Genomic DNA, 21,312 nt, shown 5'->3' with positions numbered 1-21,312 from the left:
TGTATCCTTCTCCTCTGTCCAAGGAAGCAGTCACTTTATTGTAATAAGTAAGTAGATTACTAAAACACGACCTCCCTTTAGCAAATCCATGCTGTCCATCAAAGATTATACCATTGTTGTCAACCCAACTCTAGATCCTAGTTCTCACAAGCTTCTCCAACAACTTTACCACAACACCTGACACACAGATAGGCCTATAGTTTGATCCAAGTGTAAGCAATCAAAGTTTGCACATGAAGTATCTTCATGATACTTATTTTCACTGAATGTGAAGACAATTGCACATATGCAAACTTTGATTGTTTTAATGTACAAATGTGTGTGAGATAGAGAATGTATGTGAATGGAGTGAATCTGTGAGGTAGTGGATATTTGGTTAATCAGATTGCTCTCTTCTGGATAGCATTACTTTTTTTTTAGTGAGCTAATTTCTTAAAATGTATATAGAAAGAAACTTGGATTTCTTTTTATTAATTTTTTATATTTTATTTTCAGGTGTATTTTTCAGAAAGGTAAGTAATGAATTTAATTTATCTATTAGATATAATTTAAACATTATTTAAATGAAATATTGTAAGTTTCTGTGACATCTGTGTTATATAATCCTTTAGAATGGTTTACTGTTTGTAATAATGAAATGCTTTGATTAGAAGTGGAATTAGTTCCTATTTTAATATTTAACACAGAACAATCTTTGGATCAAAGGCTGTACTGGAATGGATCCAGTGATCCATTCCAGTACAGCCCTATAGATGAAGAATGGAACTAAGTTCCAGTCAAAAGATTAGATAACTGGATTGTCAAACAATTTGAAGTTTGATATCATGCACCTCACTATAGATTTTAATTCTTTTAGATCAGTAAGTTTAGAGGTAAAATAATAAATTAAGGATTTCATTTGAAATTATTAAAATGCTAGATAAATTAATATTTATATCTTGAGAGAGCTGAACATAAGGCAGACTTTGATATACATATATTACAGAATAAACTATAATAGTAAATAAAGAAAGAAAGGATGAAAACAAAATGTTGTGATAAAAGGAAAAATTATAACAGTAAGATAAAAAAAAAAAAATTACTTAAAGAATAGTTGATAACAAGGAAGTAAGCCAAGTAGAATCTTATTTAATGATATGGTGTATGCGGATCATTCTATGATTAATGGAATTAGTCATTGTTTGGTTTTCTTTATCCAAGTGAGGAAGAGAAACCAAACATTAAAATATCTTTTAGATGTGACTCTTCAAACCTACAAATGAATTATGCTGCAGCAAGAAAGTTTCTTTAACAAAATTAGCAAGTTAATTAAAAACACAAAAATTAAAATTGGCACAGTCAAGTGAAATGCTGTAGCTCATTTATGCATTTTATTCTTCCAACTCATTTACCTCTTAAGTTGGTGTGCAACTGTATAGTATTGTCCTAAGCTTATTTTCACAGCACACAACTTGAATTTAGCTTAATGCAATTAAATGCTTGAAAATGTTACGTAACAGAAACGCTTTTTAATAAATAAAAAAAACGGCTGACACCTTTTTATTCCTATATAGGGAGTAAGCTAGGTCGTTTAGCCTTATCTAACTTTTGGAAACTGAGTGGGCAGTTCAATCTCCACTGCCAGCCAATCAGAGATAGCTGGCCCAAGGCTATCACTAATTAAGCGGCATGCAGTGAAGAGAGACGGCCAAACAAGTGCTGCCATCTCGTGGTCCCTAATCCTAACACAATATATTTAATGTCTGAAATAATGTGGGTTCTACGGTCAATTTTCTTGAGTTTATAGGACGAAAAACCCGAGTTTCCAGAGAAAAAACCCGCTTTCCCGTGCCTGAGATCAACTAACTGAGGAACCAGTCGAAAAAAGGCTTAGAAAAATTTCCTCTAGTCGACAACTAGATTCGATACAAAGTCTTCCTTAGTGCGGTCAAGCGACGTGGTGTGCAAATCACATTCACTGAGCTACACAGGATTCTGCTTTTTAATAGTTATTTAAAAATAAAAAATACAATTATCTTGTAAAGACAAGTCAAAGCCTTGATAACATGACTGAGTGCATCATGAAAAGTGAGTCTGGCTTGTGCAAGTAAAATTTTTTTTGCTAGTAAATTTAAGTCGTATTGCTGGAGCCTTGCTAATGGAATATAAGTCTATAACATTTCATGGGTAAGATTGTCATTGAAAATAAAATCAAATTTTATATCTATATATGTAAAAAAAAAAAAATGTCCTGACTGACTGACTCATCAATGCCCAGCACGAACATTAAACACCCACTAAGAAGGGATTTTTAGAAATTTGTCCCCTAAGGGGATGAAAATGGGTAAAATGTGTTTTCATGGATTCCTCAATATCTCTTAGGCCCGATGAGATATTGACTTAGCTTTTGCTTGCAAAAGTTACCCATGCAAATGCTTGAATATAATTCAGGATTTTGCCCTAATCAACCCCTAAAGTGGCGAATCTAGATTTGGGGGGAGGGGGAGGATTTTAGCACTTTTAGTTCTATAATTTGTCGAGTGGTTATCGTATCCGCTCTCCAGCCAAAAGGCTGCGGGTTCGAATCTCACCGTGGGCATGGATGTTTGTGATTATCTGTGAAAGTACTAGTAGTGGTGGTAGTCAGCGGTGGATTGCATTGGTGTTAGATGATGAAGGTTGGTGGAGTAGTGAGACAAAGAGTTGTAGAGTAGATGTCCTCCCACGATGAGTCTTCGGACTCCCTGGAGGTGTGATATAATAATAATAATAATTTAGTTCTAAAAGTTCAGAACTTTTAGTAATATTCAACAACAATTAAATAGGTTATCGTGTCATTAAAAATTTATGTAATTAGTTAGTTTGTGTTCAATTTGGCAGCGACTCCAAAAAGTTTAAATTCATATATTTAAGAAAGGATTATTTTCCACTTTTTACTGTGTTTTTACGTTTTTATTTTTCTTTTAAGTCGATATGGCAATTGAGTTTTTAAATGTTAATGGGGGAGATGGTACTAATGGCTAGGGTTGTGCATGAGCTAATCGTGAGGCACATGGTGGACAACTGGAGTAGTTCTCCATCATGTCCCATGACACCGAGGACAACTACACCAGTTCTGCTGAGCAGTACAGCAATGAAGGTATGAAGCACCTGTGGCGAGTGTCTGACTTGTGCCCCAACCCAAAAATGACAAAAATTTTGAAAATTTTAAATGTAACAAGTTAAATTTTACTAAATGCAATATGTTAAATACTTACTGTTAACCTGATCAAAATGAGTTGCAGTTGCAGAATTTGTGTGTTTAAAGCGCGTATTGCCGAAATTTAAAATACAATATAAAATAGCAGACTTTTATATCTATTTATTTATTTTTATTTTTTATGTTTTGCACCCCAAACCTAGTTTGCACCCGTGGTGGGCTCCTCTTTCGCCACGCCATCATTACGGCACTGCTGCTGAGTACCTCGCTCTCATGTCTCGACCCTTATGGTGGTTTATGCTAGCTGGTGGTGACTGGGCAGTTGTTCGAGTTTGGGACATGAAGGTCACCCCTTTATGCAGAACCTTTCTAGGGGCCATTTTGATGCATATCTGAAGAAGTGTCCACCACATCGCCCCTCCCTCAGCCCGATTCTGCCTTGCACCTCTCATAGCCTTCACCTCTTCCTCTAAGAAGGCTCCTGTCAAACATTGTGGCAGATACACTGATGCTAAAAGGAGGAAGCAACTTAAGGATGCTGCAAGGAAATATGCACAGAGCAATCCTCTGATGGCCAACTACCAACAAAATAACTCAGAGGTGCACAGAGCAGCAGAGTTTCGGTTTGAGCAAAGCAATCCTGGGAGACGAGTAGAAAGGCAAGCACTTCTGTTGAAGGTCAAGACTCACTCAGGCGTGGCTTATGAGGCAGACAGCACTGTAGCCCTGGTTACCATGAGCCACTTCCAGTACTGCAATGCCCTCAAGTGGAAAGAGGAGGAGGCCCTCGGCATGTGCTGCAGTGCTGGCAAGGTGCAGCTCCCACCCTTTGAATCTATGCCTGAGTCTCTCTACAGCCTGATAATGGACAGCCACCCCAAGCACGTCCACTTCATGAACCGCATTCGGAATTACAATGGCTGCTTCAACATGACATCATTCAGGACCAGGCAGGTTCTACGAGATGGCTTCATACCGACCTTTATAGTTCATGGGCAGGTGTATCACTTGGTAGGAAGTCTGCTGCCAGTACCTCAACAGGAAGCCCAATTCCAGCAAATCTATTTCATGGACGAGGACAAAAGGGAAGTGCACTTGAGGTGCAACAACTTTCCTGACATCAAACAGGGATTGGTCAAACAACTGCAGAGGTGCTACACAATGTCAACAGCTGCATAATGGACCTGAAGACCACCCTTTACAAGATACCTAGGAATAGTTATTAGGCATAAAATATAAAAGACTAATAACTATTTTCCATTGTCGTGAGAGATATTGGTTGTCTTTCAAGATTTTTTTTGTATTCAGTTGTTTGATTCATTTCCATTTTTGGATAAAAAAGGATTTCATCTTCCCTTGTTTGTTAGGCTCTGTGGCCTGGCCAAGTAACTTGGCTTAGTTTCTAAACCTGATTAACACTCTCTCATAAGACAGTTAATCCTTCCTATCTGCATAGTGTATTTTATCTGTCAATTGTGTGTGTGTGTGCGTGCATGTGCTCTTATGGCCGGTTTGCCTGTCTTCCGTGATGAAAAAAACCCTACCGCCTTTGTATGAGACTTGCTAATTCACCTTCAGTTGAAAAGCAGTATGATAGTAGTGTGAAAAATGTTCTCCACATCCTAGAGGGGATTTGAACTTAAGTCTTCCAACCAAAGAGCATTGTCAAAAGAACTACAGAGACTCGAGGAGGGGGGGGGGGTATTTAATAGAAAAGAAGAAGCATAATAAACTGCTTGTTTGGGGAAAGAAATTTTAGGCAAAGGGACCTCTTGATCCAACAGGCTTAGTTTCTAAACCTGATTAATACTCTCTCATAAGACAGTTAATCCTTCCTATCTGCATAGTGTATTTTATCTGTCAATTGTGTGTGTGTGTGTGTGCGTGCATGTGCTCTTATGGCCGGTTTGCCTGTCTTCCGTGATGAAAAAAACCCTACTGCCTCTGTATGAGACACACAAAAAAAAATTATTCATTCACATTGAGAGATGAGACATACCTTTCTACTCTTTCATACCTCCACCCCCCCAATATAATTTGCTAAACCCACATATTCTTTCATTTTAAAATATGAACTTACCAACAGTTGACACAAAAATAAAGACATCTGTTACTTTCCACTCAGTAAACAAAATAAGCTGTTAACCTTAAAGACAAATAAAAAATGAAAGAGATTTTTGTCAGAACAAGAAGTGAGATCTGTTCTTAATCCACCTCACCTATCTTTGATAACATCTAGCTTACCAAACAAGAACAAGGGGAAAAAAAGACATGACTGTGTTTTTGTGGGATTGAAAGTGACTCTGAGTTATCACCCCATTGAAGAATGGTATTCCGAGTGTTTAAGAGTAGGAAGCTTGATGTTTGAACACTGCTAGGTTTGTGAGATATAGAGGCAGACTGAAGTGCACCATCTGCTCAATGCCTCACTCCATTTAGTGGATCTATAGTTCTTCATGCTTCTGTAGCATAATTGGACCCTTTGATTGGAAAAGATCTGAGGTTGATTCTTGTCATGACAAGAGAAATCTTTATATGGACTTTTTCAATTGAAGGTGAGTTAGCCGATCTCATATGGAGGTAGCAAGGTTTATTTTCCCAGAAACTCAAGTTTTTCATCCCGAATACAGACAAATTAGCCTTCAGAATGCACAATTTACAGACAAAAAAAAAAAATACTAGTGGTGGTGAGCAGTATATGCCTTTGGTGTAAATGATGATAGTAGCAGTTCAGTGTAGTAGTTGTTGGAGACAGAGAGCTGTAGAGTAGGTGCCACCCCCCCCCCCCTCGATGAATCTTTGGACTCCTTGCTGGCATCACAAAATAATAATAATAAAATCAACCATCAGACAAAAATTGCTGGTGTTGATGGTAGTAGGAGTGTCATCATGTATATTTGGAGAATTAAGTAGTAGGGGAGATAGTGAGATGTGTGTAGCTGAGCAGAGTGCCCTCCCGTGATGAGTCCTTAGACTCCTTGAAAGTGTCACGTAATAATGATAATAATAATAATATTAGAAAAAGAGGTGGGTGACTTTATCACTGGTCTACCATTACATGTAGGCTAGTGATAAACTCTAATACTTAGAAGCAGAAGCGGTTAAGAAAAGATCAAAAATATTATTATTATTATTATGTGACACCTCCAGGTAGTCCAAGAACTCATCGTGAGTGGGTACACCACTCTGCTTAGCCAAATACATGTCATCTTCTCCAATACCACTACTTAATTCTCCAACTACAACGCTATTACCATCAATGCCATCTATCGCCCATCATCACCAAAAACAGTATTTTTTGTCTGTAAATTACATGTGTTCTGAAGGTCGATTTGTCTGTACATGGGATGAAAAACCCGAGTTTCTGGGAAAGAAAATCCCTGCTACCATCATACGACATTGGATAACTCACTTTCAACTGAAAAAGTCCATATAAGGATTCCCCTCGTCACGACGAGAATCAAACCCAGGTCTTTTCCAATCGAAGGGTGCAATGGTACGCTATTCTTCCAATTGTGCTATGGCAGCTACCATCCTCTCTATTCACCCAAAATATTATTATTATTATGTAACACCTCCAGGGAGTCCAAAGACACATCGTGAGAGGGCACCTACTCTACAACTCCATCTCTACTACTCCAGTGACTGCAATTACCGTCATTATCTACACCGCCATCTACCGCCGACCATCACCATTAGTATTTTCACAGACAATCACAAACATCCATGCAGGATTCGAACCCCCCCCCCCCCCAGCCTTTTAGCTGGAGAGCGGATACACTAGCCACTTGGGCCAACCAGGCTGGCAGTATGGATGAATAGAGAGGATAGTTTAGTATTCTGGTTGGCAGATGAATGATTTGCATTAGATTCATTCCTTATAGCAGATAACTAGCATCCCCCACTCCTGCCACTCCACTGTATCACTGAAATTAGAAAAAGGAAGCCAGTTAGAATGGTGGACATCAAGTTTTGAGAGGAGACAGATTAATTGGTTTGGTGGTTGGACTGCAAGAAATCAAACTTTCAGAAAGCATGATTTTCAGGTAGGGAGCTAGAGAGAGAGAGAGAAACTGGATAAATGAGATAGAATGGAACAAGGAAAATCTTAAATTAGAGAAGATTAAAAAGAGGAAATTAAAGATTTAGCATGCTCTGATATGGAACATGAGATTGTACAAATGCACAAGTCCCACCTCAACAGATAGAATCATTCAGAGTGCAATTTTTTTTTTAAGTTTGTATTTATGCTGTGAATGTTGGTGGAGTAATTTTTTTTTTTATTCACCATATTGACATGGTAATTTTTTTTTTTTTCTTTTCATGTGGGGTTATGGCATTAAACATAAATGGGCTTAATTAGTTTAAACTTAGTAGAGGACTCTAGATCAATAGCAAGTTTACTCTTATGCTCAATTATTTATTCTACTGTACTTATTTAATATAAGGAATTTCATGCTTCCCCCCCCCCACTAAATATAGCTGACACCTCCTGTAATTCTTTCTAATGTGTTAACTGCTTCCCATATCTGTTATTACTGGTGTTTCCATTTGTATTTTTATTTATTTATTTTTTTTTTACCATGTGATAACTTCAGTATAGACAATGGGTGACAAAAGATCTTTCACTTGGTTAAAAAAGAAATTATACTTGCCAAGAAATTATATTCATAGTTAATCTTTTATCTAAGTATAATCAAATATATATGTCTCGCATTTAAAGTTTAAATGCTAACTCTAGCCTAAAGGATGTGGGTTTGAATCCACCGTGTGTTTGTGATTGTCTGTGGAAGTGGTGGTGGTGGAGACAGTAGATTGTTATATCTGGGGGGGGGGATGTGTTAATATTTCATTTATATTTTATTCTTCTTCTTTTCATATATATATTCTTTTCTCTATACACTCAATTGTTTGTTTCTATGTCTATCAACTCTCTAACATGCAGTCTTAGTACACACCTGTGGCCTACTTCTTATTATAACGATAATATATTTCTGGTGCAAATAAAGGGAGGTGGTATTCTTATGGATGAACCAGCCCTTCTATTCTTCTGATTATTGATTCCTATTTCGACACAGAGAAAATTTATTTGTAGTGCGCCACCCCGCGTCTAGATAATCTAAAGCGTAATATCCAGGAATCAATGATCAGAGAACACAATATCACTATTACTTTAAAGACTTACTGTATATTTGTTTCTATCCTTAAGCACATTACAGTCATGGTCCTATATTAATAAATTGGGTTCCCGCTTGGATCCGAAATTTTATGAGTGTTTATAATTACGAAAGTTTATAATTTTCTAGAACAACACAACTCAAACTTCATTAGCTTATCTGGCTACTTAGCAGAATATCTCGGTATTACACTTAGCTCACATCAATAGAACATACAATTTTATCAACTGAGATCAAACATAAACTCATATACATACAAAATATTATTCAACTCGATCATACAAATTGATCTCAGCTCCTTCCCAATAAAATCCTGAAGTCCTTTTCTCTAAATTTCGTTACTTTAAATAAATCTTATCAAACTTCCTACACGTTCTCAAGGAACTAATTAAGATATCACAGTACGTTCTCGAGGAACAAAGAAATTACTATGCCACGTTTCCTTGGAACAAAATTTTAAACTCTCACATTCGTTCTACATGAACACTTACTAAGACTACACACGTCCCTTCTTTATGAATCCAAAATGTGAAGACAAAGAATTTCTTACCGGGACTGAAGTCATACTTTAGTTCTCATCTCGATATCTGGAATGGTGGTTCTTCTTTCCTGTTCCATAGACCCTTATATTGGATCACCAAAGTGATTGAGCAAGAGAACAAAGTTTGTGACGATAGCTTTGAGTCAAATGCCAAGTGTCGCCAGCCACCATCCGCAGCACTGCTACTATCCACTGACTGCTACATTGACAAGTGCCACTGCTTGCTGCAGATTGGCGACAAAAAGTTTTGTATTAATGTAAAAAAATTGTGTTAACTGATTAATCACCCCCTTAAAGCAGGAAATAGTGTTGTTTCACTTAATGGCACTAACTGATTATTGTTCATATCAAATTTGCATTAAGCGAGGTTTTCCTATATATATATATATATATAAGCAATAGAGAACACATTAATCCAAACATTCACATTTTAAAGAAAAATTTTAATTTTGCAAGAAAATAAGTACAACAATTAAACTCCAACTTTACCTAATAATTTATATGCTCGTCTGTTCTTAATAAGCTCATTAATTTGCTTGGCATGGATTCTACTAACGTAGAATGCATTATTCTTATTTCTGCATCTCGAAACCATACTTTTATAATGGATTGTATTAAGTTATCTTTTGTATCATGATTTAATTTTCCAAGTCTCTTTTTCACTATGGCCCAAAAATTTTCTATTTTGTTAATGTCAGGAGAGTTTCTGCATGAAAAAACCTGCTTCTCATTCCCCTACTCACACCCTCCTTATACAGCTTTCAGGGATGACCTCTGGTTCTCCCCTGATCTCCCACTATTTTCTGTAGAACCTCTCCGGCACTGATCCTATAACAGGGTGAGAGATAAATAGTGCCACCTATTGTCATAGATAGGAATTACTTCATTATTATTATTTTGACAAGGGTCCAGAAGTCCACTTGCCAAGGGCAAGTTATTAGAGAACAAGTGATGGCAAGTGAATTTTAAGCCTTGTTCTTAATGTATTGCCATATAATTTACACTTTTATTTATTTATTTATTTTTTTAGTTTTAAAACATCTCATTCTCAATCAAGTTATTTGATCATAGGCAGCTTCCACTGAATGAAGTTTTATTTTTAACTAGGAGATAGTATCTTATGTAATTAATTAAAAAAGTTAATTCTTTCATAGACTATTTCTGTGCTAAATGTTTGAACAGAGATGCCCTTAAAGATACCTTGCCATTGTTTGGAAATGTGAAGTAATTCCTATCTATGACAATAGATAGGAATTACTCTCTGCAGTAATTCCTAACTGTAGATTAATTTTGAAATAAATAGTTAAGTATTCTCAAACAACATTTTATTTTGCATAACTTGCAAGTCATCACCATTCTTATAAAAATCAGAGATACACCTAAAAAAAAAAAATAATAATAATTTAACAAGACCTATTTTCATTTGTTTCATTGCCATCTGTAATTGTTCCAACATCCTCTTTAACCCATGAGCAGCTGTGTGGTTGTGTGAGTATTGATGTAAGCTTATTTTCACAATTCACAACATGAATTAGCTTAGTGTAATTATATACTTGAACATTCAGGATGAAAAGCTTTTTTTATAGTGTTCTTCTTTAAAAGACATAATTATCTTGCAAAGACAAGTCGAATACAGGATCATGTTATTTAAATTTCATTGTGAAATGTTAGTCTGACTACGTTGCAAACCACTTTATATTGTTTTTGTAAAATAATTTGTCTTTCCTCTTGAATTGTTTTATTGGACAATTTATATAAATTCACTCTTCATTATGAACACTAAACGAAAGGAAATGCAAACTACCCTATTTGGTTTTGTGAAGTGCAAAACTGAAGTCAAAGTAAGGGACTAGACAGCATTAAAAACACTGGAGAAAAGAGTTTTGTTGTATCATCAACTAAAAACAGTCGAGACAAATGGCCCAAGGAATTCGAGTGGTTATGCTGCGAAGATAAATCTGCATAATGTATAAAAAATGGAGACTGCTGAAAGAAACACTAGAAGGTTTTTGAAGCCTTTTTAAAGTGGAGACATTTAGGTTTCATGAGACTTCTTTCGCCAAAAAAAAAAAAAAATTCTGTAACACATGACTTGGCCAGAAATCGCTCATGAAATATATCTCTAGTTATTTTCCAAAGAAAGATGGATTGTAAAATCAATACCTGAAATGCTTTTTTAATACAGCCTATTCTTCTTCATGTAGCTTCCTCAGTGAGAGGGTGCAGCACCATGTCCTTCCAGTTCTCTCTGTTGGTGGCTTTCCTTTTTTTGTTTCTGCATAGCCATGTGATCTGATCCTATCCATGATCTTATATCTACAAGCCATGTCCTTTGTTTTTTGTCTCTTGATCCTTTTCCAATAATTTTTCCATCTAAAACTGTTAGTATCCTCTGTCCTGCTGAGAGGTTCAGCAGGACAGAGGAGAAATGTAAAGAATTTGTATCTGTTACTGCTGATGTCGTTAAACAAAAATTAATTAAAACAATCAGTCTCCATTAGTGTGTCTTATAAATTCTTTTTAGATATTTTAAATGAGGTGAAACTCATCCGTTATATGAGATACATACACAAAAAATTGAAGGAAGCATTTGTTAATATAATTTCTCTCCAAAACTCGATACTGTAATTTGATAGATGAGAAAGTAAAATGAACACGGTCTTCTTTTCATGGAAGACTAATAATTGGTTATCAGGCGGTGGAGGAGAAAGAGCATGTAAGATGCTTGGCAAAAAACAATGGACTAGTGGCAAAATTAAAGAGAGACATGCCCAATCTTACAAATTATTATGTGACAACCTCCAAGGACTCATTGCAGGAGGGCACTTTACTCTGCTATACACACAGACACACACACACACATATACTGCTACCAATAACACCATCACCACAAACAACAGCATTGTTTTCTGTAAATTGCATGTGTTCTCATGGCTGATTTGCTGTATCAGCCATGAGAACACGCAAATCAGCCATGAGATTTGCTGTCTATCATGGTACAGCCATGATAGACGTGGCTGTACCAGCCTTGAAGATGATCCATGTGAAAGACATCCAAAACGTGAAACAACACCAGAAATCATTGATCATCTGCACGATATGGTATTGAATGACTGGCAAGTCAAATTGCATGAAATTGCTGAGACTATAGGCATTTCAAAAGAACATATAGGATATATTTTGCATGAAGAATTGCAAATGAAAAAACTTTGCAGAAAATAGATGCCGCGCTTGCTCCCAGCAGATCAAAACACTCTCGCATGAAAATCTCTGAACAGTGCTTGGAGTGTTTAAACAAGAATAAAACGGATTTTTTGCTTTGATTTATTACAATGGATGAGACTTGGATTCACCATTACACACCAGAATCCAAACAGCAGTCAAAACAGTGGACAGAAGCCGGTTGTTCAGCGCCAAAGAAGACAAAGTCGGTAAAGGTCATGGTATCGGTGTTTTGGGATGCTAAAGGCATTTTGTTTATTAATTATCTTGAAAAGGGTAAAACAATAACCGGGGAATATTATTCCGATCTTTTAACAAGACTAGACGAAAAAATTCATGAGAAAAGACTCAGTTTGCAGAAGGAAAAAAATCATCTTTCATCAGGATAATGCACCTGGCCACAAAGGTGTTTTGGCAATGGGAAAATTAAGGGGTGTGCACTATGAATTGTTGGAACATCCACCCTCTTCCCCAGATTTTATTTCCTCTGACTTCTATATCTTTCCAAAACTAAAACTCTTCCTCGCTGGTCAGTGTTTTTCTTTGAATGAAGAGGTGATTGCAGCTGTAGAGAGGCATTTTGCAGATCTTACTGAGAACCACTACAGGGATGGAATAATGGTGCTGGAATAAATGTGTTAGTATTAAGGGAGATTATGTTAAAAAATAAAAATAATTTTGAAATGATATCCACTCTCTATATATAAAAAGATAAGCCAAAATTTGAAACGTTTTTTGTCTCTTCATTGTTTTGAGCCAGGTTAAGCTGTTAAGCTGAAACTTGAAATGTTTTTATGTCTTGTTTTTTGTCTCTTCATTGTTTTGAGCCAGGTTAAGCTGATAAGCCGAAATTTTAAACGTTTCACGTCCAACAATGTGTTTGCCTTCATGAGACAACAATTTGTTGGACATTTCAAAACAATGGAGAACCGGCTTACCAGCCCAGAACTCAAGGGAGGGGGCACCGTAGGCGCCAAAGGGGGGGAAGAGTTCCCACTAGTATATACTAAAAGAAACAGGCCCATCCTTTGATTAGAGAATAAAATTACAGATTACCAGTTACTATGCATTACAGGTAAACTGTAACGTGTATTGGTATATGCTGTACATATAGTCATGGCAAGCATTATTTTATATTACACACACACACACACACAATCTATGTATGTATATGTATGTATGTATGTATATATATACAGGCAAACCTCTACTTATGGATTTTCAATATGTGAATAATTCGTATTTATGAACTTTGTATGGACCAACAAATTGTGATCTTCAGTTTATTTAATGAAAACAGAACCTGCACTTATGAACATTTTATGTGTGAAGTTCAATGACATTTTGTGATGCATAATGGAAAATGTTCACGTAATTCTTTCTCTCTTCTTTGCCAGTGTGTTTGAATATTCTCCAGTTGAACGTATTCCACACATTAATGTTATGAATGTATATACATATTGCCATTCTGTTTTTTCTGTATTTCAACACAAAGTATTTCATTACAAAGTAATAGTACATACTTTGAAATATAGCAGATAAATGTGAAAGTGCTGAAAGCAGCAAAAAAAAAAAAAAAGATTTTTTTCATCAGAAACTAAATTAAGCATTCTGAAAACAGCGAACCACTTAATTCACCCAGTTGCGTTAAAAATGCAGCAATTTTTAAAGAGAACAGTGATTATACTCTCGATGTAAGCTCTGTTCTAAAAAGAATGAAATATTGTCGTTGAAGAAATGGCATGCTTTTTAACAATAAAGAATTCGATGTGTGGTTCTACACTGCAAAGACAGTAATAGATTTGGTCTGCTAGAAACAAATTATTATTATTATACAGACTTCTCTATGGATTCAGAATATTCATATCAGGAGAGTCATTATTCACATAGTACCTATCCTACTAGACGTGTGGTTTTTCTACACTGCAATAAAAATACAAATGACAAAATGCAGGGAAAAAAAATTGTTGTTGTTGCCTGTATAATAATAATATCATCTCCATAGAGTTGGTCTGCTAGAAACAAATTATTATTGTTTTTTTTTTTGTGTGTTTTTTTTAAATTCATAATGAATTGCTCTCAAACACCAATACAAGGACATAAACATACCAAATCCAACCTCTCTCTCCCTCCTTCAAAAAGGTTAAACCTTGCTCATGCAGTGGTAGTCCATGGGTGCATGTACTCGCCTCTACATGTTAACCAGAAAAAACTATATATATATTTATCTTCATATACATGTTTCCAAGCATAAACAGTTAAAGCTACATCTAGCTTGTGATGGGTACTGAAACAAAACCATGAAACCACCATCTATTATCTAACTCAGATAAGCTTCTGCAGCTTTGAGGAAGACAGCAGAAATGCCACCCAAACAAACAAGTTTATCAAAAACGAATTTTTGTTGTGATAAAAAAATGTAACAATAATGCTGTAATAGTATGTTTTTAATAATTAAATTAAAACTTATTAAATTTAATAATAGTATGTTTTATGTTTTGTAATATGTTTTAATAGTATATATGTAGATACGCTGTATACTAACAAACTTTGATATTGACTTATTAAATTATATGTTGTAAAATATCTATATTAAATATAGAATGTGTAAAAAAATATTGAAATAAAAATACGGAATGACAAAATGCAGAAAAAAAAAAATGTTGTTGTTGCCTGTATAATAATAATAATAACATCTCCATAAATTCAGAAGATTCATCTCAGGAAATCTGTTATTCATTCAGTACCTATCATACCTCTTCTTAAACTCATTCACTGATGAAGCACTCACAACCGCCTCTGGCAAACTATTCCACTCATTCACCACCCTCCAAGCAAAAAATCATGTCCTAATACCCCCTTGCTAACCACACTCTTACACAATTTCCACTGGTGATCCCTTGTTTTCTCCCTTCCTGTCATAAACTGAAAAAAAGTCTTTTCGTCAATCCTGTAAAACTCCTTGAATAACTTATATGCTATTACATGCTAGCAACTAGTTTTTGAAGCCCACATACTGTCAATCTGTTCAGACAAAGAATGTACAAAGAAGTGAAAAAAAAAAAAAACTTTTCAAATCATGCATGTTTACTATCTTTGTATTAAGGTAATTTATTTTTATTTCAGAAATGCGGTAACAAATTTAGCAATAGATCTTGTGAAAAAAAAAAAAAATTCAACTTACTTACAAACACATTTCCAAGAATGCATTATGTTCATAAGTTGGGATCTGCCTGTATAAACATTTGTTATGAAAATATTTGCCAGCTTGGTTGGCCAAGTGGTTAACATACCCTCTCTCTAACAAAAAGTTGCACTTTTGAATACCATTGTGGCATGGATATTTGCCATTGTTGACTGTCTTGTAGTAGAAGATGAATTTCATTGTCTGATGGCCCACTTATTGTGGTTCAGAAGTGGCTTAAAATTTTTAATGTTTGATTAGAGCAGAGTTTCTAGATTATGTAAAAAAATTTTTTAAATAAATAACTCTTTCGCTCCCATGGTATTAATAGGTTTACAGAATTTTGTGGGTAGGAGCCAGAAAAGTGGCAATATACATAGGCTATGTTGCATTTATTAATAATATATCTATTTTTTTGAGTATTAGATATTAAAATGAATACTATCCATTGCACATTGTGATCATATTGTTGAGTAATAACCAATTTTAAATATTTTCTGTTTAGTATACAAGACAGAGAGCCAAAGAATTAGGACTGTGTGGTTGGGTTATGAACACAAATAGAAATACTGTTGTTGGAACTATTCAAGGAGAGAAGAACAATTTTGATTTAATGTAAGTATTAAGTAAAAATTTATTAGTATGTTAAGAATAGCAATTCAACAAATACACTAGATATATTTCTGATCCTGCTATATATCCAGTTTTATTTGTAGCCTGATTTTATTTTGTTATCATCCATATAGTGTCACCAACTTCAGTGCATGGCTCACATTTATCTGTTGCTAAATCAACACCTAAAGAAAAGAATAACGTTCCCTTGTTTGTACTTCATCTTGTGCTTGTGCACTGATGATGGCCTATTAGTTTCAGGCTGAAATATTTGCAATAATAAAATTATTGTGACTATAAAAGTATCGGCAGCTACTAGCATAAGCTAAAGCACGTAGTCCAAGTACGTAGTACAAACTAGGGCAACTCGTAGCAAAGGTGGAGAAAGTTCTGATCACTATTCTTAGTATTCCCATAATGTAAAACCCATCTCCTAGGAGATGTATGATGTTATACATTATGGTGGGAGGTCACTACCCAGACCGGTTTCAATCTTTATTGAGATCTCATCAGTGAGTAGCTAGACCAAAGTAATACTAAGGGTATAGCGAAAAAGAACTTATATACTCTGCTATACGAGTTGTCAGAAAAGGTCCACCCATAAATTATTTAAAATAAATAAAGAACCAATAGGCTTCATTTTGGCGATGTAAACATTGTTTAAATTAAGGGGATATTAAATCCCACATTGTTTTAAAGCCGAATATAGTGACTATAAAAATATCGGTGGCTACTAGTGTAAGCTAAAGCACGTAGTCCAAGTACGTATTACAAACTATGGCAACTCGTAGCAAAGGTGGAGAAAGTTCTGATCGCTATTCTTAGTATTTCCCATAATGTAAAACCCATCTCCTAGGAGATGGGTGATGTTATACATTATGGATATTATACATAGGAAATGGGTTTTACATTATGGGGTATACTAAGAATAGCGATCAGAACTTTCTCGACCTTTGCTATGAGTTGCCCTAGTTTGTACTACGTGCTTTAGCTTACGCTAGTAGCCGCCGATACTTTTATAGTCACTATATTCGGCATGAAACTCTTTGATTCCAATCTCTGAGTTTCTTATTCGGCTTTAAAACAATGTGGGATTTAATATCCCCTTAATTTAAATGTTTACATTGCCGAAATGAAGCCTATTGGCTCTTTATTTATTTTAAATAATTTATGGGTGCACCTTTTTGACAACTCGTATAGCAGAGTATATAAGTTCTTTTTCGCTATACCCTTAGTATTACTTTGGTTTAGCTACTCACTGACGCGATCTCAATAAAGATCGAAACCGGTCTGGGTAGTGACCTCCCACCATAATGTATAACATCATACATCTTCTAGGAGATGGGTTTTACATTATGGTGAATACTAAGAATAGCAAATAGAACTTTCTCCACCTTTGCTACGAGTTGACCTAGTTTGTACTACGTACTTGGACTGTGTGCTTTAGCTTATGCTAATAGCCACCGATACTTTTATAGTCACTATATTCGGCATGAAACTCTTTGATTCCAATCTCTGAGTTTCTTATTCGGCTTTAAAACAATGTGGGATTTAATATCCCCTTAATTTAAATGTTTACATTGCCGAAATGAAGCCTATTGGCTCTTTATTTATTTTAAATAATTTATGGGTGCACCTTTTTGACAACTCGTATAGCAGAGTATATAAGTTCTTTTTCGCTATACCCTTAGTATTACTTTGGTTTAGCTACTCACTGACGCGATCTCAATAAAGATCGAAACCGGTCTGGGTAGTGACCTCCCACCATAATGTATAACATCATACATCTTCTAGGAGATGGGTTTTACATTATGGTGAATACTAAGAATAGCAAATAGAACTTTCTCCACCTTTGCTACGAGTTGACCTAGTTTGTACTACGTACTTGGACTGTGTGCTTTAGCTTATGCTAATAGCCACCGATACTTTTATAGTCACTATATTCGGCATGAAACTCTTTGATTCCGATCTCTGAGTTTGTTATTCAGCTTTAAAACAACGTGGGATTTAATATTCCCTTAATTTAAATCATGTTCACATCGCCAAAATGAAGCATATTGGCTCTTTATTTATTTTAAATGGTTTAGCCATTTTTTTTATCCCTGTTATCATTTTATTATTAGAACAAACAGACACAGAACTTCCTTTGTGCAGCAGTCAACCAAAGTATTTAATGAAGGCTGTTCCCAATCCATATCTCGACAAAAACTATGCACAGAGAATTGAAGAGGTTTGGTATTTTCAGTCGCATACCTTTACATAAAATAAACGTTTCTAATTCAGTGGCCAGTATGTGTATTAAATATTTATATAAAAATGATTCATATTAAACAGAACATATAGTTCTGATTAATTGCTGATCATTTAATTCCTATTTTGTTCTGAAGAACATAAATTACAAACCAGTCTATAATGTTTTATTATTATTAAGAGAGACCTCCAGGGAGTCAGGGACTCAAGGGTGGCCACATACTACACTCACCAGCTATCATACTTGTTTTTGAATTCATTCACACTGCTTGCACTCACAACATCCAGTGGCAGTCCATTCCAATCACATACTACCCTATGAGAGAAAAATCTAGCCCTCACCCCCTTCTTAGCAGCGTTCATTCTCAGCTTCCAAGGATGCCCTCTTGTCCTTTCCCCACCCTCCATAAATTGTAAAATTCCATTAACTGAAATCCTGTATGACCCTTTCAGAAGTTAGTAAGTCTCAATCATATCACCCCTCTTTCTCCTGTTTGCCAGTGTCTGTCTCCAGTCTAAAAATGTCAATCTGTCTTCATAATCAGTATCCCACAATCCTCATAACATTTTTAACACTTCTTTGCACTTTCTCGACTATATCAGAATCACAACAGAAACCAGGAGACCAGACCTGCGAACAATAGTCCAAGTGTGGTCTTATCTAGGCCTTGTAAAGAGGCAATGTGACATCCTTATCTTTACATGCAAATGTTTCAGCATTGCAATTATCTTTTGAGTTGTATTTGCAATCTTTGCTACATGGCCCTTGTTCTTTCTGTAATAAATGAGAAGTTGAACAATTAGTTTTGGCTCGTCAGATTAAACATTTTATGATTCGTGTTTTTTGACAAGGATGATGAGCAGATTCTTTGAAAATATAACAACCTGTGAAAGTTGGTTTTTTGTAAACTGTTGTTGTAAGAATATCTCAAGGTGAACGGATGAGAAGGACATCTAAAAATGATAACTTGTTGTCTTTTTCAATCTCCATGGTAAACTTTATATGAGGATGTAAGCAATTGATACTGCTTTAGATAAATAGACGACATCTTTGCTGTTTGGCCTCACAACAGAGACTCCTTACCTTCCTTTTTAAGCAGTATCAATTCCTTACATCCTCGTATAAAGTTTACCATGGAGATCGAAAAAGACAACAAGTTATAATTTTTAGAAGTCCTTCTCATCCGTTTACCTTCAGATATTCTTACAACAACAGCTTACAGAAAACCAACTTTCACAGGTCGTTATATTCTCAAAGAATTTGCTCATCATCCTTGTCAAAAAACAGGAATCATAAAATGTTTAATCTGACGAGCCAAAACTAATTGTTCAACTTCTCATTTATTACAGAAAGAACTTTGGACTATCAAACATCATATAAAACTAAATGGGCTTCTCCGAAAAGAGTACACAACATCTTTTTGATTCTTACAATCCAACACAGAACAGCAAAGATTCAATATGTCGAGTTCCAATTTCAAGAATTCTGAAGAAATGTGATTTAACAGCTACTTATCCACCTATTAACAAATTATCCACCCATTTTCCTTCATCTAAAGATAAACGCTCAACCTTGTCTCTATCTGGTGTGTATCAAGTTCTTTGTAAACTGTAATCTGGACATTCTATAGAAAAAAGAATTCAAGGGCATCAATTCAACACAACAAACCCGAGAAATCTGGATTAGCTCAGCATGGATTAGAAACAAGCCACAACATCCTTTGGTCCAAGACTCTCCTCCTACACAGATGTCGCTACAAATATGAACGTTTATTTAAAGAAAGTGTGGAGGCCTTACTTCAACATCCTAACTTGAATCGTAATGACTGTATATCTATATAAAAAATTTGGGAAAGTTTAATCAGGGTAACACATTTATTTTTTTTTAATGTAAATTTCCTATATTAGTCTAATGTTATTTAACATTATTACATGAATTTCTGAATTAATATCTTTAATTATGACTTTAAAAATGTTTACTCTTCTAATACTTAGCGATATGACATCACGCGGCTCGTGTGAATGATCAATTGTTCGTATTCCACCTTGTTTTTTAAAACTATTCCTATGTAGCCACTGAAGATGGTCTGTAATATTCAGACCGGAATATTTGGCAAATTAAATATTATTCTTGTGTAAACGTGTATATATTTTATAGTTGGATACATTGGTCTTTGCACCACCCATGTGCAATGGAATTACCACACATTCTTTCCATTGCTGCAGAATCTTCCTTGTTCTGAGACTTATATTAAACAGCCTGGTCAAATGAATAGCCAGTTCAGCTGACCACTCTTTTAGCACACATACTGATATCCCATCAGTCCCTATTGCTGAATTCTTATTCAGTTTGTTCAACAGTGTAATTTTTTTTAAATTACAAACTTCTAACGATTTTGTATTTGACATTCACACATTCTGTTTTTAAAGTACTTTGTGTAACTATACTAAAACATATAAACATGTACATAATTTGCACTATTTTTTTTTCTTTCATTTTTCCCTTTTTAATTAAGAAAGAACTGGCATTTTTAGTGCCTCTCCCCAACAATTCATTTACCGCAAGTCTGCTTTATATATATATTATAGTTCATATTAAATATTCAGGAAATTGTAACAGATGTCATTCATCTTATGATGCAGACATTGTCAGTTATCCTATGATTATATGAGGACCATTTAAATGAAAAATGAACAAGCTGTAAATAAAGCATAATTATTTATGCAAATACTCGTGCAATCTTGTGGGGGGGGGTTAATCATAATTGGATTGTATATAAGTAATTTAAAGAACTTATACTGATCTTTGTTGCAATACATGTTATTATTTTTCTAATATAATGAACTAAATGGGGAATTTCTTTCCTCTGTAGGAAAAAGTGGCTACAAACAACAGGAAGTCCCAGTTCCAGAATTGACAAATGTGAATTTAAGAATGAAAAGACCATAGCTAAACTTGAATTCAATGACTTTAACGTTCGGTACTAAAAAAAAAAAAAAAAAATTCTTTTCAACTAAATTGCATTCTTGATTTTAAGTTATTGCACTTCATTTTTTCCCCTTGTTCCAGGTGAGAAAAAGTGTTAATTCGCATATCAGAATATATATTTATATTTAATGAATTAACATAGTAATCCCATCCATTATG

General features: G+C 35.0%; 1 protein-coding gene across 1 annotated transcript in view; it reads left to right on the top strand.

The window, feature by feature from the left end:
- Positions 1-21,312, top strand: part of LOC150102260 (acylphosphatase-2-like) — a 50,401-nt gene that overhangs the window by 19,124 nt on the left and 9,965 nt on the right. The window contains exons 2-4 of the mRNA XM_090399433.1: positions 496-512; positions 15,808-15,917; positions 21,038-21,234. Coding sequence (XP_090255559.1) covers positions 496-512; positions 15,808-15,917; positions 21,038-21,152 — 242 coding nt within the window. The 3' untranslated portion in view covers positions 21,153-21,234. The remainder of the gene's footprint in view (positions 1-495; positions 513-15,807; positions 15,918-21,037; positions 21,235-21,312) is intronic.

This window comes from Typopeltis vanoorti, chromosome 10 (genome assembly GCF_054136105.1).
Source record: "Typopeltis vanoorti isolate ZY-2024b chromosome 10, IOZ_Tvanoo_1.0, whole genome shotgun sequence".
Taxonomy (NCBI): Eukaryota; Metazoa; Arthropoda; class Arachnida; order Uropygi; family Thelyphonidae; genus Typopeltis; species Typopeltis vanoorti.
The sequence above is the reverse complement of the archived record's forward strand: the minus strand, read 5'-3'. Positions and strand labels throughout refer to the sequence as shown.